We start from the raw sequence: 26,726 nt of genomic DNA on the forward strand, positions 1-26,726 counted from the left end.
CGTTACATTTATGTTTAACTGGCAACTGTTTTACAATTATCATCAAGTCTCATTAGAAACAGTGGAACATTGAAAATCTGGGAAATTTTACACACACACACACACACACACACACACACACACACACACACACACACACCCACACACACACACACACCCACACACACACACACACACACACACACACCCACACACACCCACACACACCCACACACACACACACACACACACACACACACACACACACACACACACACACACACACACACACACACACACACACACACACACACACACCCACACCCACACCCACACCCACACACACACACACACACACACACACACACACACACACACACACACACACACACACACACACACACACACACACACACACACACACACACACACACACACACACAGTCTGCTCAGGCTTTCCAATTCACACTCAAGTTCATTATTTTCATGTTACTGTGATCTTAGTGGCGTTCATTAACTAACGTGATCGGCGAACACAGAGACCAAACAGGAGATTGTGTTTACACTCTTCAGGAAGTCAAATGACTCATACAGATATTACATGTAAAACGTTCACAACATAAACAAAGACAGAAAGATGCCTAAATATAGAGGTGAACACAAACGCCTACAACGGAGTAAAAAAATACAAATAAATAAAGATAGGAAGCAACTTCCTGTTCCCACATGCATCATATGTCAGTGACTCACAACTGACTGAATTTGATCTGATGGATAAACGTGTTCCAAAAATAAAGACTGAACTCCCAACGGCCACACAGACACACACACACAGACACACAATCTTACACACACACACACACACGCATGCACACACTAACACACACACACACACAAACTAACACACACGCACACACAAACTTACACACAAAAACTTACACACACACACACACACACACACACAAACTTACACAAACACACACACACACACACACAAACTTACACACACACACACACACACACACACACAAACACAAACTTACACAAACACACACACACACACACAATCTTACACACACGCACGCACACAAACTAACACACACACACACAAACACAATCTTACACACAAACACGCACACACAAAAACTTACACAAACTTACACACACACTAACACTCACAAACACACACACACAAACAAACTTACACAAACACACACACACACAATCTTACACACACGCACGCACACACTAACACACACACACACACACAAACACAATCTTACACACACGCATGCACACACTAACACACACACACACACACACACACAGACACACACAAACTTACACAAACACACACACACAATCTTACACACACGCACGCACACAAACTAACACACACACACACAAACACAATCTTACACACAAACACGCACACACAAAAACTTACACACACACACACACACACACACATACACAAACACAAACTTACACACACACTAACACTCACAAACACACACACACAAACAAACTTACACAAACACACACACACACAATCTTACACACACGCACGCACACACTAACACACACACACACACACAAACACAAACTTACACAAACACACACACACAATCTTACACACACGCACGCACACAAACTAACACACACACACACAAACACAATCTTACACACAAACACGCACACACAAAAACTTACACACACACACACACACACACACATACACAAACACAAACTTACACACACACTAACACTCACAAACACACACACACAAACAAACTTACACAAACACACACACACACAATCTTACACACACGCACGCACACACTAACACACACACACACACAAAATTACACAAACACGCACAAACTTACACACACACACACACAAACTTACACAAACACGCACACACAAACTTACACAAACACGCACACACACACACAAACACACACTAACACACCCACAAACTTACACACTCACGCACGCACATCACTGACACACACAAACAAAGTCCACCTTGACTCTCCACAAGGCAATGATTCACTTACTTTTTCCACAGCACTGTGAATGTTTAATGGGATGTTCAATAATGTGTTCAATGTGGGTGTGTGCAATGGTTTACCCTGACCCAAAACAATGATTTTGAATGGTTTTGATCCTGAGGTCAAGCCTGCAACACAACACATACCAAACACACAGACTGCACTTAAGCCTGTTGTTGCATCAAGTCCCGCTGAGAACAGGCGTCAAACGTATGCTCAAACACTCCCAGTGTGTTTCGCTACAGGTGCTTCTCCACGGCATCATACCAGTGAGGTTAAACCAGATTAGACGCTCTGCCTGTTACTGTACAGCAATCCATTACTCCACGCTTAGAGAGATCCCGTTAGAGAAATGCCGACCGTGGCTCGACGCATCTCGGGTGTCAGATCAGAACGGCCCACGATTATGGGGCATGCGTGCATTTGGACTCACAGTCAATTATAGGCTACGCATTTCAAATTGTGCCATTTGAGAATGTGTTTTGGGGTTTGATTTGTTGAGAGAGGCATACTGGGGGAAAAAAACATGCAAACTCAAGTTACTTAGTAGCCTGCTTAGCATTACTTATTCTTGCTTATTCACATTCATCGTTGTAGAGCAGAGGAGGGCGGGGCTAGGCTGGAACAACAACCTGTTCCAACTGATTAGGAACCAAATCGATCTCAAACACTCGCCGCTCAAGAACAACCATAACAAAAACAGTAAACAATTGCGGTAAGTCATTGCATCCACTCATGTTATTTCTTCCTGCATTACATGCCACATGTTTACTATAGCTTCTTCCGTCAGCAGTGAGGGATTCACATGTGACAAATGTAAGGAATTAGTCAAGCTGATGGAGAAGGTTAATGAGTTAGAGACGCACATCCGAACGCTAGTGGAGGTCAGTGAGAAAGAGAAGCTGGTAGATACGGTTTCAGATGGGGGTAGTACAGCAAGCAACACACACACTTCGGTTACGGCTGTAGAGCCCCTGCAGCAGGGTGTTTGGGTGACGTTTCGGTGGCATACTCGCTCAGCAAAGTGACACCACTGTCCTGTTCCTGTTAGGGTTTCCAATCAATTCTCCCCACTCAGTGATGCACCCTCTGAGAATAATTTTGCAAAAGCCTTAATAATTGGTGATTCTATATTAAGGAACGTGAAAATAGAGACTCCAGCCACTGTTGTTAAATGCATTTCACAGGCTCGAGCATCCGACATCAGATCAAAAGTGCTGACTAATGCTAAACGTAGATTTTAGAAAATTGTTATTCATGTCGGCACTAACAATGTCCAGCTTCGCTAGTTAGAGATCACTAGAGATAATGCTAAAGAGGTTTGTTTATTGTAGATTAGTGTCAATGAATGGCTGGATATCTGAGCAGTGTCCGGAGAATAGCATAGAATTTATTGACAATTAGATGAGTTTTTGGGTAGACCTGACCTCCAGGGAAGGTGTCGCTCTCCCTTCTAGTAATTTCTAACTGGGGCCCAGGTCATGAAGCAGACAAACTGGTTAATCTAAAATGTCTGCTACAGTTGAAGTCAAAGTTTGACATACACCTTAGCCAAATACATTTAAACTCAGTTTTTCTCAGTTTATCTTAGAAAACTTTTCCCTGTCTTGGGTCAGTTAGGATCACTACTTTATTATAAGAATGTGAAATGTCGGGGCCTGGGTATCTCAGCGAGTATTGATGCTGACTACCACCTCTGGAGTCGCGAGTTTGAATCCAGGGCGTGCTGAGTGACTCCAGTCAAGTCTCCTAAGCAACCAAATTGGCCCGGTTGCTAGGAAGGGGAGAGTCACATGGGGTAACCTCCTCGTGGTCACTATAATGTGGTTCGCCCTTGGTGGAGCGTGTGGTGAGTTGTGCGTGGATGTCGCAGAGAATAGCGTGAAGCCTCCACACGCACCAAGTCTCCGTGGTAACGCGCTCCAAAAGTCACGTGATAAGATGTGCGGATTTACGGTCTCAGACGTGGAGTCAACTGAGATTCGTCCTCCGCCACCTGGATTGAGGCGAATCACAACGCCACGAGGCATTGGAAATTGGGAATTCCGAATTGGCAAGAAAAAATAATATATATTTCTAGGGAACGCAAAACGTGATGCAAAGGAACGCAAACTATTGTGAGGGAACGCAAAACTATTGTGAGGGAACGCAAAACTATTGTGAGGGAACGCAAAACTATTGTGAGGGAACGCAAAACTATTGTGAGGGAACGCAAAACTATTGTGAGGGAACGCAAAACTATTGTGAGGGAACGCAAAACTTATTGTGAGGGAACGCAAAACTTATTGTGAGGGAACGCAAAACTTATTGTGAGGGAACGCAAAACTTATTGTGAGGGAACGCAAAACTTATTGTGAGGGAACGCAAAACTATTGTGAGGGAACGCAAAACTTATTGTGAGGGAACGCAAAACTATTGTGAGGGAACGCAAAACTTATTGTGAGGAAACGCAAAACTATTGTGAGGAAACGCAAAACATGATGCAAAGGAACGCAAACTATTGTGAGGGAACGCAAAACGTGATGCAAAGGAACATAAACTATTGTGAGGGAACGCAAAACGTGATGCAAAGGAACATAAACTATTGTGAGGGAACGCAAAACGTGATGCAAAGGAACACAAACTATTGTGAAGGAACGCAAAACGTGATGCAAAGGAACATAAACTATTGTGAGGGAACGCAAAACGTGATGCAAAGGAACGCAAACTATTGTGAGGGAACGCAAAACTATTGTGAGGGAACGCAAAACTATTGTGAGGGAACGCAAAACTTATTGTGAGGGAACGCAAAACTATTGTGAGGGAACGCAAAACTATTGTGAGGGAACGCAAAACTTATTGTGAGGGAACGCAAATCTATTGTGAGGAAACGCAAAACTATTGTGAGGAAACGCAAAACATGATGCAAAGGAACGCAAACTATTGTGAGGGAACGCAAAACGTGATGCAAAGGAACATAAACTATTGTGAGGGAACGCAAAACGTGATGCAAAGGAACATAAACTATTGTGAGGGAACGCAAAACGTGATGCAAAGGAACATAAACTATTGTGAGGGAACGCAAAACGTGATGCAAAGGAACACAAACTATTGTGAAGGAACGCAAAACGTGATGCAAAGGAACAAACTATTGTGAGGGAACACAAAACATGATGCAAAGGAACGCAAACTATTGTGAGGGAACGCAAAACTATTGTGAGGGAACACAAAACTATTGTGAGGGAACGCAAACTATTGTGAGGGAACGCAAAACTATTGTGAGGGAACGCAAAACTATTGTGAGGGAACGCAAAACGTGATGCAAAGGAACAAACTATTGTGAAGGAACGCAAAACGTGATGCAAAGGAACATAAACTATTGTGAGGGAACGCAAACTATTGTGAGGGAACGCAAAACTATTGTGAGGGAACGCAAAACTATTGTGAGGGAACGCAAAACTATTGTGAGGGAACGCAAAACGTGATGCAAAGGAACACAAACTATTGTGAAGGAACGCAAAACGTGATGCAAAGGAACACAAACTATTGTGAAGGAACACAAAACGTGATGCAAAGGAACACAAACTATTGTGAAGGAACGCAAAACGTGATGCAAAGGAACAAACTATTGTGAGGGAACGCAAAACTATTGTGAGGGAACGAAAAACTCAGTTTTTTTAATATATTTTTCATATTAATCCAAATGGTAATTTTATAACTAAATGTCTAATGGTTGATCCAAGGATTATTGATCAGATTTGGTATTTAATAATTGTATGTCTAAATTATTGGTACATGTTTCAGTAATGATACAGGAAATGCGTTGCAGTAATGAGAATTATTTATAATTTATAGTTAAAAACCAACTAAAAAATGAGTGATAAATCGATCAGAATAGAAAATTATTTTAATACAGAAATCCTCATGGTCATGGTTCAGGCTTAGTTTCATGAGAATTATATTTCACATTAGTGGGCGTGAGCTGAAATTCAACAGCTGCAGCATTATGATGGGAATGCGCTCATGACTGCATATTGATCATTCTAGCACATCACTGGCATCTATACGGATGCAATGTAAACGCACAAATGTGTCAGACTATCTTGCTTTTTTGGCAAGAAGAGGGCAGCAGCTGCATCGACTAACTCTTGAGATCTGCAGCGAATATAAACAATTACCCATGCTGTGAATACAGAAGCTACTGATCCGTTAAAACGCTGATGCAATCCAACATCGCCTATTCTTCGAGTGGCTGATGGACACAGAGGAGACGGACTCATAGCATGTGTTCTGTAAATGCTGTGACATGGTTAACCTGCAGCGCTCACATGCGTCCTATCAGTCAGCGATTGAGAATGAGTGTTGAAGATCCTCTGCGCCGCGTATTCACGTGTCATGCTGAAGAATGAGGACGCTTGTATTTGAATGTATAATGGAGGTTGCTCTTCCAAAATAGGAATGTCCAAAACTAATGAAACTTGGAGTTTACTTGGAAAACCACGAGTCAGAGCGAGAGAAGAAAAGAGTGATTAAACTAAAACTTCTGATGTTTGAATCAGTATTACATACATAATATGTAGAGAATAGATTGTATAGTGACTCCAGCCAGGTCTCCTTAGCAACCAAATTGGGCCGGTTGCTAGGGAGGGTAGAGTCACATGGGGTAACCTCCTCGTGGTGGTGATTAGTGGTTCTCTCAGTGGGGCATGTGGTGAGTTGTGTGTGGATCGTGGAGAGTAGAATGAGTCTCCACATGCTGTGAGTCTCCGGTGTCATGCACAACGAGTCACGTGATCAGATGCGCGGATTGACGGTCTCAGACGCAGAGGCAACTGAGACTCGTCCTCCACCAACCGGATTGAGGCGAGTAACTGCGCCACCACGAGGACCTACTAAGTACTGGGAAATGGCTGTTCCAAATTGGGAGAAAATGGGATAAAAAATATTATAAAAATATTTCACAGTTCTGACTATGTTTCTCACACTGGAGACGTTATAACTTGCAATTCATAAAAATGAAGTTGCAATAGCATGATTTAAAATTGCAATTGCGAAAAATAAACTTGCAACTGCGATTTAGTCACAATTAAGAGTTTACAATTAAAATTGCGTGCTATAAACTAAATTGAGATATAAACTCACAATTGCGTGCTATTAACTCAATTTCGTTAATTTCAATAAAGTTGCAATTATGTGCTATAAACTCAATTTCTTTAATTTTGATAGTTGCAAATATGTGCTATAAACTCAATTTCTTTAATTTCGATAAAGTTGCAATTTTGTGCTATAAACTCAATTTCTTTAATTTCGATAAAGTTGCAATTTTGTGCTATAAACTCAATTTCTTTAATTTCGATAAAGTTGCAATTTTGTGCTATAAACTCAATTTCGTTAATTTCGATAAAGTTGCAATTGCGTGCTATAAACTCAATTTCGTTAATTTTGATAAAGTTGCAATTGCGTGCTATTAACTCAATTTCATTAATTTTGATAAAGTTGCAATTATGTGCTATAAACTCAATTTCTTTAATTTCGATAGTTGCAATTATGTGCTATAAACTCAATTTCTTTAATTTCGATAAAGTTGCAATTGCGTGCTATAAACTCAATTTCTTTAATTTCGATAGTTGCAATTATGTGCTATAAACTCAATTTCGTTAATTTTGATAAAGTTGCAATTGCGTGCTATTAACTCAATTTCATTAATTTTGATAAAGTTGCAATTATGTGCTATAAACTCAATTTCTTTAATTTCGATAGTTGCAATTATGTGCTATAAACTCAATTTCTTTAATTTCGATAGTTGCAATTATGTGCTATAAACTCAATTTCTTTAATTTCGATAAAGTTGCAATTATGTGCTATAAACTCAATTTCTTTAATTTCGATAAAGTTGCAATTATGTGCTATAAACTCAATTTCTTTAATTTCGATAAAGTTGCAATTTTGTGCTATAAACTCAATTTCTTTAATTTCGATAAAGTTGCAATTATGTGCTATAAACTCAATTTCTTTAATTCGATAAAGTTGCAATTGCGTGCTATAAACTCAAATGTGAGATATAAACTCACAATTGCATAATAAACACAACTGCAAAATATAAATCTAAAATACATTTGCATCTGCGATTTATAAAGTCAAAAGTGATCAATAGTCACAATTGCAAGATATAAATCACAATGATGTGATATGCACTTGCAATTGCGAAAAATAAACTTGCAACTGTGATTTATAAAGTCACAATTGCGAGATATAAACTCGTTTGTGAAAAATAAACTTGCAATTGCAAAAAATGAAATGATTGCAACTGTGAGTTTATATCTTGCAATAACGAGTTATAAAGTCACAATTGGGAGGAATAAAGTTGCAATCGCATGATTGTGAGAATGTCACACTTGCAACTTTATGTCGACTTAAAACGTTGAGAGCAATTGAGAGATATAAAGTTGAAATTGTGAGAAACAAAGTCAGAATTACAGAACCTCTTTTATTTAATTATTAAATGTAATTATTTTATTTAATACATGGACGAAGTAAATTTTAACTTTTAAAAATGCGTCTCGAGAACCTGGTTTACATTACAATCATCCTGAGTGAACGGCCCCTTATGTGTGCTTCCTGAAAGCAATGTTAGGAAGACTTCAATCAGTCTAATTACTGACAGCTTGTTCATATGACATCAGAAAGTTAAAGATACTCTTGTTGAATACATTTATTAGGGATATTGAGCATCTCTGCTTGGCAGAACGGACCCGCAGAGCGTTAATTCTCAGCGAGGAGGCGAAGCCGCACTCGAGAGGAATCCAGATGTTCTCGTGTTATCTGTCAGTCACGACGCCAGCCAGCGTTGAGAAGCCACTGCTTCCAGATCAGACACAATCCGGCTGTAAATCTACAATCCTGAGTCCTTCAATCATTCCACTGATCCCAGATCAGACAGCAGAGAGGACAGATGCACGGTCAACATGCACTTCTTGCAACAAATGAGTGTTTGTCCACGAGAGAGAGACACGTGTGAATGTGCATTAGAGGAGATGAGAGTGTTGCATGAATGATGACACGTCAAGCGTGCTAGAAAACACACCAGCTGTGCATGCACTGATGTAGTGTGCTCTGCCAGTGCAGCCCTCATAAGACCTCTCCTGACGAGTATCTCACATTAAAGATGTTTTGTTTTCTCCAGCGCGCTGACATCACAGCATGTCTCCAGAGGAGCCAATCCACCAATCAGCAGCTGCCGTTCTGCATTAACATTCCCACGCTGCTCCGCTGGTGCCGTTTCAGAGGAATTCAAGCCAACAGCAACGTTACTGTTTGGTGAACTACCCCCTTAATATCTTACACAATTATGCTTCTCAAGTAAACATATCTGGTTTCAAGGGTTATTAGACATTCTCACTGGAAACGTGACAAAAATACAAAATATTTGCTGGATTTGAAAGGAAAAAGCGCATGAATGGACGCAGGGAGATGGCGGGAGGAGGAAACTCACACTGGTTGCCATAGAAATACATTCTGACTAATGTTATGAAGCTTTACCTCTCTTTCTATTTCTGGGTGATCTTCCACTTTATATCATCATCATCATCATCATCATCATCATCTTCCTGTGATTCCCATTCAGCTCCAGGGAAGATTCCTGTCATTTACAGACCATGATTCCCAAACAAAGACACAATCCTGATCTGACATCCCATAATGCTACAGAAAACACTGCGATCAGAGGATGAAAGGCAAAAAGATTGATACATCATATACAAAAGGCGATACATCAAAAACTGGATATTTTTGGATCACAGGGGCGTTATGAGAACAATATCTCCATCTTTAATGGTTCTAAAAATAGGCGTCATTTTCAGACTGAAACATGTCGGGTGGAACGAAGGCGGTCAAGAAAATGTCCAGGTCGTATTTCACTCCAAACGTCAAAAGAAACGTCATTATATTCTGCATATAGAACATGAAGCTTTTTTTAGTGGTCATTATAATGCTTTAAATTGTGGCGATCGTTTCATGATAGTTACACACATTTGACCAATGAACTCTCATTACTGGAAATACATACTTGGTATTGCCTTTCATGATTGTTATATATTATATAAACCTAATATATATATATATACACAGTATCTCACAAAAGTGAGTACACCCCTCACATTTTTGTAAATATTTGATTATATCTTTTCATGTGACAACACTGAAGAAACACTTTGCTACAATGTAAAGTAGTGAGTGTACAGCTTGCTGTCCCCTCAAAATAACTCCACACACAGCCATTAATGTCTAAACCGCTGGCAACTAAAGTGAGTACACCCCTAAATGAAAATGTCCAAATTGGGCCCAAAGTGTCAATATTTTGTGTGGACACCACTATTCTCACTCACACACACATTCTCTCAAACAAACATTCTCTCACACACACACATTCTCTCAAACAAACATTCTCTCACACACACACACAGAGGAGGGTGTCCCATTCCGATGCATCCTTATGGCAACATTTCCAAGCGGTACTCCGTGATCCGCGAGACTCCTGTTATAAAAACAGCTCCACACACACACACACACACACACACACACACACACACACACACACACACACACACACACGTCTCATTCATCATATAGCTGCGTGCACTGAAGAGCGAGCACGAGATAGAACCGCAGCTTTCACCAGAGCAGCAATATCTCACATTCAGCCTCAATGTCGCCGTGGTGACAGTCGCCGTGGTGACACAGCCGTCTCAGCACCAATGGAGCACCTGTGAATCAGCATGTGTGTGTTTGTGTGTACTCACTCAGACTTGGCCAGCGCGCTCAGCGTCCTGCTAAAGCACCACCCTAGAAAGGGCAGGTCGCGTCCCTGGAAGCCAGTGCGAGCGGGATCGCGCTGTGCAGCGGCCGCAGGGCGGGGGGGCCTCTCGGGCTCCTCGAAATTAGAGGTGTCATCCTCAGAACAGAGAGACGGAACAAACGGAGGGAGCACTGGACGAGAGAAGAGGAGAAAATGTGTGTGAGAGAGAGATTGGTGAGCCTCGCATCAGAGAAAACAGAGAGTGAGAGAGAGAGAGAGAGAGAGAGAGAGAGAGAGATGGGGGGCGAGGGTCTCTGTGATGAGACAGTAACTCTTTTTTTTTTTACTCGCTCACCCGCTCTCTCTCTCTCTCTCAGTCTCACTGCAGCAGTCTCGGGTAATCAGTGCGAGTCACAGCAAAAACCCAAAACACACACACACACACACACACACACACACACACACACACAGATGAATCTACACAAACAGCTGTATTTACACACTCTTAAAACCATAAAATCCAGCAAATTGTTCCCCATTTCTCTGAACATGAGAATTCATATCTTATGCCATTCTGCTTAGTTCACCCCAAAATGATAATTCAGTCATGCTTACTCACCCCTGTGTTGTTATAACCTCACATGACCTCATATGGGAGAAATAGTGAATAAATGTTGTGCTCAGTGATGTCATACAATGGCAGTTTATGGTGACACCTCTTCAAGCTTCAAAAGTATCATTCAGAAGTCTAATTAATTATTCATGAGACTCATGATTGTCATGATAAGATTTGATGAGAAACTGAAATCTGATGTATTATTGAGTGTAAATGTTCACTGACCGTTGATCTCCCGTGTGTGTTATTAATGTTGTGTTGTTAATATACATATTGTACAGTGATAATAAAATAAAATATAATATATAAAAAGTTATTAAAATTAAGCTAAATAACCCACAGGTGTGTTAATGTTGACAGTTATTCAAAATAACATGTTTTTTTCAACTTTTGAGGGCTTTATGTCCGATAATCCACGTATGTGGACATCATGTTTACAACCGCACTGACGCACTAAAAATAAATGTATTTTTTAAAGCGGCATATCAAATTAAACTAGAGACTCTCCTCTTTACAACCAAACAGGTTACAATGAAACAACATAAAGGGATTTCTTACCAGAGGCACTTTTGTTGGTTCTGCGCCCGTAGAAGCGCTTCTAGGAAATCAATGTCATGTTGTTGTGTCACATGACTCGTGCGGCAGAATTTTAACCCTTAAATGTCAGTCTAGAGTCACGTGAACAGTATTCAGTTGGTTTAAATGTATTTAAATTATGCATTGCGGATAGCAAAGCCAAAATACAACGTCCACGCATATGGACGCGGGGTCGCACAAGGTTAAAAAAGGGGAACAATTCCTGCGATAAGTTCCATCCCAACGTTTTAGTTTCAACAGGAAATACTTTACCACAGCAAAGAAAACTGTCCTCATCAAGTCATTTGAAGGGTTTTTTTGTATTTATAGCAAATGCATGACAAAGTCCGATAACAAGAAATAACAGTAGTCTGTATTACTGATACGGTTTCTGCAGTAGAGGTCTAGAAATATGGTTTATCAATAGCCGATGGAGAATCTAGTATAATATGGAAGCACATGGATGGCAAAATTCACAGTGGAATTGAAAATGCTTTCCAAGCTGATTGCATTTACATGATATTAATGTCCTTAACCACTTAATATGAATTTGAAAATAAACGAGACCCATTACGCCCCTTTTTACAAGATTGTCCCCAGAATGTGTCTGTGAAGTTTCAGCTCAAAATACCCCACGGATCATTAATTACACCATGTTATAAATGCGTCTGTTTGGGTGAAATCAAAAACACGCTGAATTCGTGTGTGTCTCTTTAAATGCAAATGAGCTGCTGCTCCCCGCCCCCTTTCAGGAGGGCTTTGTGGCTTTAAAGCTTGTGCTTCGGTAACTACAGCAACAATAAATTAGAACTAATATGACTGACAGCGTAAATACCGGAGTTCAGGGAGGACTGGGAAGAGAAATCGGCCCGGGATTTTACATAGTTGAGCGGGGGGGTGTTCGCTGTCCTTTTCTGCATATCGCGGCGTTGTTTTGTGGTCCGTTCTGCATAACGCGCCGGCTCATATTAGCTTATCACAGCCCATACAGCCCGCTTCACGGCCGACCCACCGGCCCGCTCGGTTCTCCCGATGGCCAGTCCACCCCTGATCGTCCCCGAAGTGCGTCGGCCCACCGGGAAAATGCCCGGTATGCCAGATTACCAGTCCAGCTTGTCCACTGCGTCTTCAGCGTCTCTGATGCCGGGAGTACATGAAGACTCTTATGTTCACTTTTACAGCAACAACAGACACTTATGAGACATTATTCTTCTCAATGTATCTGCTCCAGGACTGGGTGTACATCACTCAGGGGAGGAGCTATGATAATAGGGCGGAGTCCATCACCAGTTGTGGGCGTGGCCTGCCGTAACGTGACGTCACTTTAGAGCAGAAACGAAAAGCGTTCATTTTGACAAACTGTTTATGATGAATAGAAATGTAAGAAAGACATTTATCATTGTAAGGTGGTTGTGTACACACACTGCCGACTCACATTTATGTACAAACACCATGTAAAGTGAATTTTGCATAATAACATGTTTACCTCTTCACCTGTCAGTCATTGCATTAAGGCGGGGCCAGCATCTCGCCAACCAATACCAGGGGTTTTAAGAATGGCATACAACTTCAGTGGCATTGGGCATGTTTTGTCACAAACTCAAGGAACATTTACAATTTACATTCATAAAACAGGAGTGGTGGTGGCGTAGTGGGCTAAAGCACATAACTGGTAATCAGAAGGTTGCTGGTTCGATCCCCAGTCACCAAAATTGTGTCCTTGAGTAAGACACTTAACTCCAGGTCGCTCCGGGGCGATTGTCCCTGTAATAAGTGCACTGTAAGTCACTTTGGATAAAAGCATCTGCCAAATGCAGAAATGTAAATGTAAATAAAATTACATTTTCATTTAAAAACTGCTGTAATTAATCACCTAATTAAAACCACTGCATGTTAACTTTTAGAAAGTAAGGTTGTCATTACTCACTGTTCGTGTATATGACAATACAGGTAAAGATGACACCCGCAACTGAATGTTGTTGTGCATGTTTTTATGCATGTGGGGAGGAGGGTGTCTGTGCACCCTGCTGCAAAAACTAAATCTTATAGGAGTCACTGTCCTACAGTGTGTGTGTGTGTGTGTGTGTGTGTGTGTGTGTGTGTGTGTGTGTGTGTGTGTGTGTGTGTGTTATCTCATTACAGTTTGGCCGTGTGACTACTCAAGATCTTTTCTCAGTAGGAACACCTGCACACTCTGTAATCTGATTAATTCCACAGAATCGACTGGCATCCAGATTGTGTGTGCGCTGTGCATGTGTGTTAGAATATATAGTAGATCTTTATGTTCCTGTAAGCACAGTTTGTTAACAAAAATGTGTTCCATGCAATGCAAAATTCCCAATCCCCCCATGTAACTGGTAATTAACCTATGGCTAAGCGTTATGCTGATATACAGTGGCAAGAAAAAGTATGTGAACCCTTTGGAATTAACTGCATTTATGTATAAATTTGGCTTCAAATCTGGTTTGATTTTCATCTATGTGACAATGAACAAACACAATCAGTTTTAACTAATAGCACACACAATATTATATTGTTCTTGTTCATATCGAATACAAATCAATCAAACATTCACATACTTTTTCCAACCTACACTGTGAATGTTTGATTGATTGAATAAGAGCCAGGTGTTTGCAAACCTGGCATCCAATGAACGAAACGAGATTGGAGCTGTGGGTTAGAGCTACTTTGACTTATAAAAAGCACTCAAACATTTTGGAGTTTGTTATTCACAAGAAGCATCTGCTGACGTGGACTGAAAAAGATCTAAGACGACCTACGATCAAGAATAGTTACTTTGCATGAAGCTGGAAAGGGTTAAACTTATCTGGAAGAGTTTATATATTCATCTGTGCACAGTTAGACAAGCTGTCTATAAATGGAGATGATTTAGTACTATAGGTACTCTCTCTAGAAGTGGCCGTTAGATATTCATCTGTCCACAGTGAGACAAACTGTCTATAAATGGAGATGATTTAGTACTATAGGTACTCTCACTAGAAGTGGCCGTTAGATATTCATCTGTCCACAGTTAGACAAACTGTCTATAAATGGAGATGATTTAGTACTATAGGTACTCTCTCTAGAAGTGGCCGTTAGATATTCATCTGCCCACAGTTAGACAAACTGTCTATAAATGGAGATGATTTAGTACTATAGGTACTCTCTCTAGAAGTGGCCGTTAGATATTCATCTGTCCACAGTGAGACAAACTGTCTATAAATGGAGATGATTTAGTACTATAGGTACTCTCACTAGAAGTGGCCGTTAGATATTCATCTGTCCACAGTGAGACAAACTGTCTATAAATGGAGATGATTTAGTACTATAGGTACTCTCTCTAGAAGTGGCCGTTAGATATTCATCTGTCCACAGTGAGACAAACTGTCTATAATTGGAGATGATTTAGTACTATAGGTACTCTCACTAGAAGTGGCCGTTAGATATTCATCTGTCCACAGTTAAACAAACTGTCTATAAATGGAGATGATTTAGTACTATAGGTACTCTCACTAGAAGTGGCTGTTAGATATTCATCTGCCCACAGTTAAACAAACTGTCTATAAATGGAGATGATTTAGTACTATAGGTACTCTCACTAGAAGTGGCCGTTAGATATTCATCTGTCCACAGTTAGACAAACTGTCTATAAATGGAGATGATTTAGTACTATAGGTACTCTCACTAGAAGTGGCCGTTAGATATTCATCTGTCCACAGTTAAACAAACTGTCTATAAATGGAGATGATTTAGTACTATAGGTACTCTCACTAGAAGTGGCCGTTAGATATTCATCTGTCCACAGTTAAACAAACTGTCTATAAATGGAGATGATTTAGTACTATAGGTACTCTCACTAGAAGTGGCCGTTAGATATTCATCTGCCCACAGTTAGACAAACTGTCTATAAATGGAGATGATTTAGTACTATAGGTACTCTCTCTAGAAGTGACCATTAGATATTCATCTGTCCACAGTGAGACAAACTGTCTATAAATGGAGATGATTTAGTACTATAGGTACTCTCACTAGAAGTGGCCGTTAGATATTCATCTGTCCACAGTTAGACAAACTGTCTATAAATGGAGATGATTTAGTACTATAGGTACTCTCTCTAGAAGCGGCCATCCAGCCAAGATGACTCAAAGGGAACACCGCAGAATGAAAAATGAGGTAATAAAGAGCCCTAGAGTGACAGATAAAGACTTGAAGGAATCATTGGAGCTGGTTAACATCTCTGTTCATGAGTCTACTAAATGGAAAACATTAAACAGGTGTTCATGGCAGGACATCATGAAGAAAATCCACCTTTTGGAGTGTCCAAGTCAGAGCCCAGAACCCAATTGAGATGCTGTGAAATGACCTCAAGAGAGCCGTTCACACCAGACATCCTAACAATATGAGCTGAAGCAGTTCTGTAATGCTCCAAATCCAAAATGTCTTCTGAACGTTGTGCAGGTTTATTCCGCATCTATCAGAAAGGCTTGATTGAGGCTATTGCAGCCAAAGCACGATCGACCAGTTATTAAATCCAAGGGTTCACTTACTTTCTCCACAGCACTGTGAATGTTTAATGGGATGTGTTCAATAAAGACATGTAAGATTATAATTGTTTGTGTGTTGTTGGTTTAAGCACATTGTGTTTGTCTATACTTGTGACTCTGATGAAGATGAGACACATTTTATGAGCAATTAATGCAGAAAACCAGCTGATTCCAAAGGGTTCACATACTTTTTCTTGCCACTGTATACAGTATATCATGCAATGGTAGAAATGTGACAACTGGTACAGATTTTGCTATATTGTTTATACTGCAGTGGGTATATTTGCGCCACTATCAGTTTTAATTTGGACACAAACCAGAGTGGGACGCGTCCCAAATCAAGTCAAACAAGGAACAACCAGGGGTGCATGTCAAATGTTCCTTAATCTGCATAATCCAATCATATGCATCAGAACATATTATTTAATATATCCACCCTTTTCTGTGGTATTTCTAGCAACAATTAAAACCACTATATAAATGACTCCATGACATAACAGTTTGGTCTCGGTGTCCACATCAACCTAACACCATCCTAAAGTCTTAAATTGGATATTGAAGAAGCTCTCAGCTTTGTGCCACAAGCTTAATTAACAAATTAATTCAGAGTCTTAGTGTTTAACTTAAAACCGCAAGTTCAATCTGCACAGCAACATGTGCACGAAGACACACACGATAACAAATCCACACAGAAGAATTAATCACTTAATAGGGCACAGAAATAGAAACAAGTCTGTTAACTAGCCTGTAATTAACAGATACATGGAGAACTTCCTGTTTAAAACATTGATAAAGCTTCTGACAGCAGTGAATAAATTGTACTGCTTTAAAGCGGATATACTACAAAACCGCTTGTTTGTACAATAGCACAGTTACACTTTCTGAAGTTGGCGGTAGAGCGTCTTACCTTGTCTCAGGTTGGTCCAGTCAATGGAGGAGAAGAACGGATGAGAGCGTAAACCCTCGTATCCCAGACACTCCCGAGACCCACTTAACAAACTCTGGAGCAGATCCACAAACGGAGCGCTGGCTTTCGGTTCCTCTGGGAACTTCAAATAACGCTGAGAATGAAACACAACACAATTAAACACTATTCGATTAAAAATGGACTTATTGAATGTTAAAACATTTTCCTAGTCTTTCCTTACTATGACAAATACATGTCATAAATGCAACAAGAGCCTAAAATTAATACAAATTCATTCATGCTTATTGTGTCAATGTTTATTGTGCAACCAAAATATCAATAACCACCAGAAAGAATAATAAGATTTTTTTATTTTAACTATTTAAAAAAAGTCTGAAATACACCAGGACTTTTATTTTGAAAAATCTGTGCTCCCAGCTTACACAAACACTTAAGGGAAACTTAACATACACTCTTACAATTATCTACAATGCATTACCATTAGTATTGAAAGTCGATTAATCTTATAATTAATCACAATTAACTACGAAAAATCACACATTTTGAAAGTGCTGAAATATTACTCTTAAGCATACTTCTTTTCTGCTCAAAATGCATTTATTTATATATCATCTTAGGAAAGAAAACTAAACAATACAATATGCACCAATATAATGCTTTACAATATGCACCATATATATATATATATCGGTTGACCTCTACAAGAAACTATCAGGCACTATCGACTCTGATTACATCTGTAATCGATATCATGAGTTGACCTATACAAAATGCTAGCCAGCTATTGGGATTAATCTGTAGCGATGTATCAGTTGACCTCTACAAGAAACTATCAGGCACTATCGGCTTTGATTAATCTGTAAAGCCGATATATCAGTTGACCTCTACAAGAAACTATCAGGCACCATCGCTTTGATTAATCTGTAGCCGATATATCGCTGACCTCTACAAGAAACTATCAGGCACTATCAGCTTGATTAATCTGTAACCGATATATCGGATGACCTCTACAAAAAACTATCAGGAACTATCGGCTTTGATTAATCTGTAAATCCGATATATCGGTTGACCTCTACAAGAAACTATCAGGCACTATCGGCTTTGTTTAATCTGTAAATCCGATATATCGGTTGACCTCTACAAGAAACTATCAGGAACTATCGGCTTTGATTAATCTGTAAATCCGATATATCGGTTGACCTCTACAAGAAACTATCAGGCACTATCGGCTTTGATTAATCTGTAAATCCGATATATCGGTTGACCTCTACAAAAAACTAGCAGCTTTGATTAATCTATAAAACAGATATATCGGTTGACCTCTACAAGAAACTATCAGGCACTATCGGCTTTGATTAATCTGTAAATCCGATATATCGGATGACCTCTACAAAAAACTATCAGGAACTATCGGCTTTGATTAATCTGTAAAGCCGATATATCGGTTGACCTCTACAAGAAACTATCAGGCACTATCGGCTTTGATTAATCTGTAAATCCGATATATCGGATGACCTCTACAAAAAACTATCAGGAACTATCGGCTTTGATTAATCTGTAAATCCGATATATCGGATGACCTCTACAAGAAACTATCAGGCACTATCGGCTTTGATTAATCTGTAAATCCGATATATCGGTTGACCTCTACAAAAAACTAGCAGCTTTGATTAATCTATAAAACAGATATATCGGTTGACCTCTACAAAAAACTATCAGGAACTATCGGCTTTGATTAATCTATAAAACCGATATATCGGATGACCTCTAAAAAAACTACTAGCAACTATCGCCTTTGGTTTTTGCCAATAACCAATAGTAGCCGTCGACATAAAAAGAAAATTAAGGCATGTTTACCAGAAAGTTTTTCACTCACACATAGGAGGAATTAATCATTTTCATATATATATGCACTAATTTAATTATATATAGTAAGAGACCACAATTGTAACCTACATATATTTGCATTAAACATTTGAAAGCAGCCAAATGCCAGACAGAAACTTCTGTGAACATTTGTGAGTTGGTGATGTAAACGAATCGTTGAATCGGTTTTGAACTGCTTCATTGAAACGCAGAATTAAACTTCCCAACTCAATCTGGATTTCAACGGTACAACAAGATACTTTCATTGGTTCTGTGTTGAAACTACAGTCCATTCATAATGTATGTTGCCACAGGAATCAGAAGAGAAATAAACTGATTCAAGGTCTCTTTTCAAAATGGAATGAACCTTCATGAATGCTAAAACATCAACAGCAGAAACTTCCATCCTCACCGGAACGTTCATGATGTTGTTAGTTATTGCTGAGGTGCCATCAGTGAAGGGTGATTTCATGTAGATCATTTCATAAGCAATGATGCCCAGAGACCACCAGTCGCTCTCGGGACCGTAGCTGCAAGCCGCTCCTCCGGAGCACGACACCTGCACAACATTGGGACAACACAATTCAGTAAATCCTCATCAACACCTACATCAATGTCTACAGTCAACATGGAAAAGACAAAAGACAAATTGAATATCAAAAGATTTAAAAAATAAGTAATTATAATAACATGATTATTGATATAAAAAAAAAAAAAAGTTTTATTTTGCGCTTTTGATTTTGCGGTTCAAAACAATGTGACTCACATTTTACATGTATGTGCATGATAAAATATCACAAATTAAGCACATGTTGAGCAGTTCCATGTAAATGTTACTCACATCATGGAAAAACAAACAAAAAAAAAAAGTTCAATAAATGAGCAAAACCCCTTTAAATTCTGTATTATAGTGGTATAATGGACAATAGATTACAGCATTCAGACCGCTAGAGGGCGCCGCTTGCTCACAGTGCCGACTAAAGAAACGCAGCATTTTAAGGTTTAGTAATTGCGCAAGGCCATCTTGTGATTTCAATCTTAATTAAATCAATCATGCCGCATTAATGGATATCACACCGATGTCTCAGAAATCAAAGTACGATGTTTTCAAAGTGTTTAAGATGTTTGCCATCATCATGTAGCCTATAGGCAAGTGCCGTTTTAACAACCGTCACGTCCATTTATGGCGGCTTTTCCACATTAACGTGAATAAAAATTAAATATTACATATTCTTAGGAGTGTCACCCCTTCAACATATTGTAGCTAATATTATTATTCCTTGATTGTGCATGTTAATTCACAGAGTATTAACAACGTGTGTTACTAATTTGACTAAATAAATCAACCATCTGCGTTTCATATCTGCGTTTTCATGCTTATAAGCGATACGCCGATGGTTTACATTTTGTCAATAATCGTGTATCCTTGGGGGGGCCTGGGTACCTCAGCGAGTATAGACGCTGAATACCACCCCTGGGGTTTCCTTAGCAACCAAATTGGGCCGGTTGCTAGGGAGGGTAGAGTCACACGGGGTAACCTCCTCGTGGTCGCTATAATGTGGTTCTCGCTCTCGGTGGGGCATGTGGCGAGTGACTCCAGTCAGGTCTCCTTAGCAACCAAATTGGCCCAGTTGCTAGGGAGGGTAGAGTCACATGGGGTAACCTCCTCGTGGTCGCTATAATGTGGTTCTCGCTCTCGGTGGGGCGTGTGGTGAGTTGTGCGTGGATGCCGCGGAGAATAGCGTGAAGCCTCCACAAGCGCTACGTCTCCATGGTAACGCGCTCAACAAGTCACGTGATAAGATGCGCGGATTGACGGTCTCAGACGCGGAGGCAACTGAGATTCATCCTCCGCCACCACGAGGACTTCGAGCATTGGGAATTGGGAGTTACAAATTGGGGAGATAATAATAATAATAATAGTGCATCCCTAATTGCAACCAATTTGCAGATGTTTCAATCAATAGCAAATAATGGTTCAACATTAACTAGCTTTCTTGCAAACATCAGCGATTCATCTCTAAATATCGTAACATTACAATGACAAAATCACACTCGTTACCGTTCTGTTAGCATTCAGTCTGGCTGCTGACCCAAAATCCGCCAGTTTAATGTGACCCGTGCGGTCGATCAGAACGTTCTCCGGTTTAATGTCTCTGCAGAAACAAGATTGAATTAAAACCATCAGAATAAAATCACCTGGGGAGAAAACATAACCGTTCTTAAGTTTCATAAAGTCACAGTTTTGTATGTTTATGGAGAGCGTTTTCAAGTCTCAGTGCCGTTCCAGTGAGGATGAGAGGTGTGAACGTATTGTACACTTGTACCTGTGAACGTATCCCATCTGATGTACGGTGTGAATGGCCTGTACGAGCTCCGCGAGATAAAACTGAGCCATAGACTCGTCAAACTGATCTTCATATCGGTTCATCAAGGTCATAAGATCACCGCCGGACATATACTCCATGACCTGTTTAAAATAAACACAAACAGACAATTCATATTTCATCTCATGCATGCTCTTCACGGACACTTTTGTCCACTTAATTAACAAGTACACTAACTACTTATTCAGGGACAAAATCGTTTGGTGTGTCATTTGTTGGCATATGTATTGAAAAGCAGACTTGTATATGTTTGATCCTATTTTTAAGTTGTAAAGTAGCTGAAAGCATCTCAATACAAGCATGTGGGGCAGAGAGTCTGCTGCTCTCCTGAACTCAACAGCGCCCCTCTGTTTATCCAATGGAAATCTGTGGTCAAATATGGTACTGCAACGAGCCGTCATTGAGACCCATTGAGACAGAAATTAATCTGCACATTAACGTAGTGCCAAACCAAAGGTAACATTAGTATTATAATGATTGCGAATATGGCGAGCACTATCAATAAACATTTGTGTAACAGTGTGTCGTTTCTATTGCAAATTCAAGACCATCAAACAGCTTGAAAAGCCAGACATAATAAATAGTTTATCAATCAAACGATAAGGGTAGGTGAGAAGACATTGTATGTTTTGTACAAAGACAAACTGCATGTCAAAAAGCCTCGGCTCTCAAACTTTGTGATTTAAAACATTATCATCATTATAAAGCATTTTGTTTATGGCATGTAGATCGTTCTGTTTGTCTCCGTCTCCTCCCTGCAGTTCTTCAACAACACTTAACATTATAAAATAACATTTTGATTTAGATCTCCAACAAGTTCAACATTTTAAAATCAATCTTATTTATTTTTTCCTCCCCAATGTGTAACGGCCAATTCCCAAAGCGCTCCAAGTGCTCGTGGTGGCGCTGTGACTCGCCTCAATCCGGGTGGCGGAGGATCGAATCTCAGTTGCCTCCGCGTCTGAGACCGTCAGTCCGCGCATCTTATCACGTGACTTGTTGAGCGCGTTACCGTGGAGACGTAGCGCTTGTGGAGGCTTCACGCTATTCTCCGCGGCATCCACGCACAACTCAACAATGAATTGCGTTTGCTGTATTCTTAATTTATAAAGTAAATGTAATGTAAATGATCAGCCAATGAGATGTGAGCCTTAAACGACGCCACAGGCGACACTATAAAGACCTGAACATCCACAACACTTATCCAGCGTTTAAAGGAGGAGAGGGATAAGGACGAGCCGGATGTGGCAGTTGGGGAGAGAGAGAGCCACATGCAGCTGCCATGTGTGTTTATGTTTACATTTTCATTAAACATTATTTTGACTGTTCAGCCGGTTCCCACCTCCTCGGAGAGGAGATGGAGGACGGCAGCGATGGAGGAGTTGCTGCCAGCCACCTGGATGAGGAGGCGCGGCCGCCTGGATGCGCAGGAACGGCCACTTCAGCAAGGAGAGATGGGGCTCGGTACCATCTGCCAGAACGTCCGCCAGGGGTCGGAGGACTCACTGCTGTCCACTCAGGAAGGAGCGGCGGTCATCCTCTACAGGGTAGAGGAGTGGTCGAGGACCAGGCGATGGCATGTCTGGGAACCAGCGAGCAATTCTCTCTCTCTCTCTCTCTCTCTCTCTCTCCCTCTGCTCCCTGCCTCCCTCCCAGGCCTCGAAACGTGGGGAAAACGTAGCCCTCTTTGAAACGGGGGGGTTGTACTTCATGCCGGGGGTTCCCCAGCCTGAGGCAAAGGAGGGAGGAGTGTGATGAGGAGGAGGGCGGGGTGATCAGCCAGAGAGGGATAAGGCCGAGCCAGATGTGGCAGTTCGGGAGAGAGAGAGAGACACACGCAGCTGCAGCATCCGGTTCAGCCTTATCCCCCGCTTGGAGGCCGGCCCTGCGCACTCACTGCCCACCTCCTCGTCACAGGCCTAATTTGTATTTTTCCACCTGTTGTTTTAGAAGTTGTTGGGTTCAGTTTGAAGTGTAATTTGAACTATTTTCGTCAATAAAATAAAATAAAAAAATGCAAAAATCAAAATAGAGTGTAACTTTTTTTAAAGTCGGAGTAACTTTTTTAAATTGATGCATAAGGGTTAAATCCCAAATAGGCTCCTCACACACTCCAGATGTGCACGCACACACACACACACACACACACACACCCACACAAGAACATGACTGGAAAGCAATGCTGATGGGATTTCAACGGCAAGCGTGGAATTCTAGCCCACGTTTCCTAGCAACAAGACAGTGAGGGTCATTTCAGCACGACACTCGGGCAAAGACGGATTACGGATATTCTCCCCTCCTTTCCCGGGGGCTTCTGAATGAAGGCAGAGGCATGTTACTCTGTACATTTGCCCTCATAAAGGGGGAAAACCTCCAACACACCCACCGATACTGCAACTAATCTGTGCATCCTGAGCCAGTGCAACACTGTAAAACATGCGTGCACTGATTTATAATAAGTGAGGCGTTGGACCTCCAACTTTACTGCAACAATAAACCTCGCAGCATTGAAATACTGATCCTTTGAACAGAGAGGTCAGCGTGTGACGTTTCAGTCTCCTATTGGTTGCGCGTCCTCTTGTCGTACGAATTCACGCTTCAGAGTTCACCAAGCTTGAACTTTGGTACGCAGCATAGTACGAAATTTCTTCGCATGAGCTTGTGCTTCCACTCTGCTGTAATTGGATGAGACTGAATGGAGCAGAAAGTTTAGTGTGAACGCCCCTTAACTCTGGGAACCAAACTGGCAATGTTACTTTAATTACTGGTAACATTGAATCAGACATTGACATCTGATTCCTGAATGAATGACTCTTATGAACCGGTTCTTTTGAATCTACAGCGTGAAACACACAGCGTGACCAGTGTAGTCTGATTCCTGAACGAATGACTCTTATGAACCGGTTCTTTTGAATCTACAGCGTGAAACACAGAGTGACCAGTGTAGTCCGATTCCTGAACGAATGACTCTTATGAACTGGTTCTTTTGAATCAACAGCGTGAAACACACAGCGTGACCAGTGTAGTCTGATTCCTGAACGAATGACTCTTATGAACCGGTTCTTTTGAATCTACAGCGTGAAACACACAGCGTGACCAGTGTAGTCTGATTCCTGAACGAATGACTCTTATGAACCGGTTCACAAAAATTATTATTAAACAAATGTAAGCTCTCTTGTAATTGAGGTGGTTTGTGTAGATTCATTATATGTTCAAAAGATCAAGGAAAATTTGTTTCCTCGTGTCATGACCCCTTTAACCTCTTCAACTCTGTGGGGTACTAGATCGCGAAAAACATTTACCCTTATAATGCTCAAGTCCCCATATACATAAGTCAGGCATGTGAGGTGTCGTTTGAAAGCTTAGAATCTGAACCTTTCAGAGATAACATCACTTCTTTATTTATGTTACTGAAAATAACAAAATAAGGCTTTAAAACATCTGTGTCGCATATAAGCGCCACCTAGTGGTCATGTGGTAGAAATATTCATAAGAATAATAAAGTCTTTAGCCCTTGTGCAACCTTAAGAGATATTTTGGGCTTTTTAATTTTAGTTTTATCAATCGTGTTGTCTGTTAATGCCAGCGGCATACATTTTCCCAAAGGTGTGTATTTTGGGGGGAATTTTGGTATTTCAACCTCAGTTCCTATAATACTCCTATAATACACTGTGTACACAAAACTGCAATATTTGAACCCAGTGACATTAAAGCATAATATCATGAGTTATATGATATTATTCTTCTACTCTGGAGCCCTGACTTCAACATTTACTTGTGTAATATTTTCCACCAGATGGCGCCATTTTACTCATGTTTATCCTGTGGAGCAAATACAAACTTTTCCCCTATTCACTGTTTACTGTATTATAGAGACCTGCAGGACAACAAGGTGTGTGTGTGTGTGTGTCTGTGTGTCTGAGTGAGTGTGTAAGTGTGTGAGTGAGTGTGTGTGTGTGTGTCTGAGTGAGTGTGTAAGTGTGTGAGTGAGTGTGTGTGTGTGTGTGTCTAAGTGTGTGAGTGAGTGAGTGAGTGTGTGTGTGTGTGTGAGTGAGTGTGTGAGTGAGTGTGTGTGAGAGTGAGTGAGTGTGTCTAAGTGTGTGAGTGAGTGTGTGTGTGTGTGTGTGAGTGAGTGTGTGTGAGTGAGGGAGGGAGTGAGTGAGTGTGTGTGAGAGTGTGTGAGTGAGAGTGTGTGTGTGAGAGTGTGTGAGTGAGAGTGTGTGAGTGAGAGTGTGTGAGTGTGTCTAAGTGTGTGTGTGTGTGAGAGTGTGTGAGTGAGTGTGTGTGAGTGAGTGTGTGAGTGAGAGTGTGTGTGTGAGTGAGAGTGTGTCTAAGTGTGTGTGTGTGTGTGTGTGAGTGAGTGAGTGTGTGAGTGAGTGTGTGTGTCTAAGTGTGTGTGTGAGTGAGTGTGTGTGTCTAAGTGTGTGTGTGTGAGTGAGTGTGTGTGTGTGAGTGAGTGAGTGTGTGAGAGTGTGTGTGTGTCTAAGTGTGTGAGTGAGTGAGTAAGTGTAAGTGAGAGTGTGTGTGTAAGTATGTGTCTGTGTGTAAGTGTGTGAGAGTGTGTGTGTGTGTGTGTAAAAAAACAACAGTGGCATTATATAAACAAACTGGCATTTAAAGAGTTAAAATCCTGAAAATGAATGAATATTTGGGAGTTATGATCAGGACTGATGGTATTTTTTCTAGTACTTCCTGCCATCTAGTTGAATAAAATAAGACTGTTTGTGGTGCTTTCAAAGCACGACGTGTCAACTGACTCGACTGATGGCATGAGTTTTGGACGTTCTTCAAACTTGCATTTGCCCTAATATTACCTGTGACAGCTTGAACTCCGAGTCGAGCAGGTCACTCACCAGATAGACGTGATCGTGGTCTTGGAAAGCGTGCTGGAGCTGAGGAATCCACGGACTGGAGTTCAGGGCCAGGATGGTTCTTTCCTCCTCAAAGAACGACATCTACAGAGGAATAAACTGAGAGGTGTGAGAAGGACATTCATGCAA

At 40.8% G+C, this 26,726-nt stretch overlaps 1 protein-coding gene across 1 annotated transcript in view; it reads right to left on the reverse strand.

The window, feature by feature from the left end:
* LOC127625353 (citron rho-interacting kinase-like) overlaps positions 1-26,726 on the reverse strand; it is a 115,081-nt gene that overhangs the window by 83,267 nt on the left and 5,088 nt on the right. Inside the window, exons 5-10 of the mRNA XM_052100612.1 lie at positions 26,580-26,681; positions 21,667-21,809; positions 21,402-21,495; positions 19,752-19,898; positions 17,453-17,606; positions 10,814-11,000 (exon numbers count right to left, since the gene is read on the reverse strand). Of these exons, the coding sequence (XP_051956572.1) occupies positions 10,814-11,000; positions 17,453-17,606; positions 19,752-19,898; positions 21,402-21,495; positions 21,667-21,809; positions 26,580-26,681 (827 nt within the window). The remainder of the gene's footprint in view (positions 1-10,813; positions 11,001-17,452; positions 17,607-19,751; positions 19,899-21,401; positions 21,496-21,666; positions 21,810-26,579; positions 26,682-26,726) is intronic.

Source organism: Xyrauchen texanus, chromosome 3 (genome assembly GCF_025860055.1).
Source record: "Xyrauchen texanus isolate HMW12.3.18 chromosome 3, RBS_HiC_50CHRs, whole genome shotgun sequence".
NCBI lineage: Eukaryota > Metazoa > Chordata > Actinopteri > Cypriniformes > Catostomidae > Xyrauchen > Xyrauchen texanus.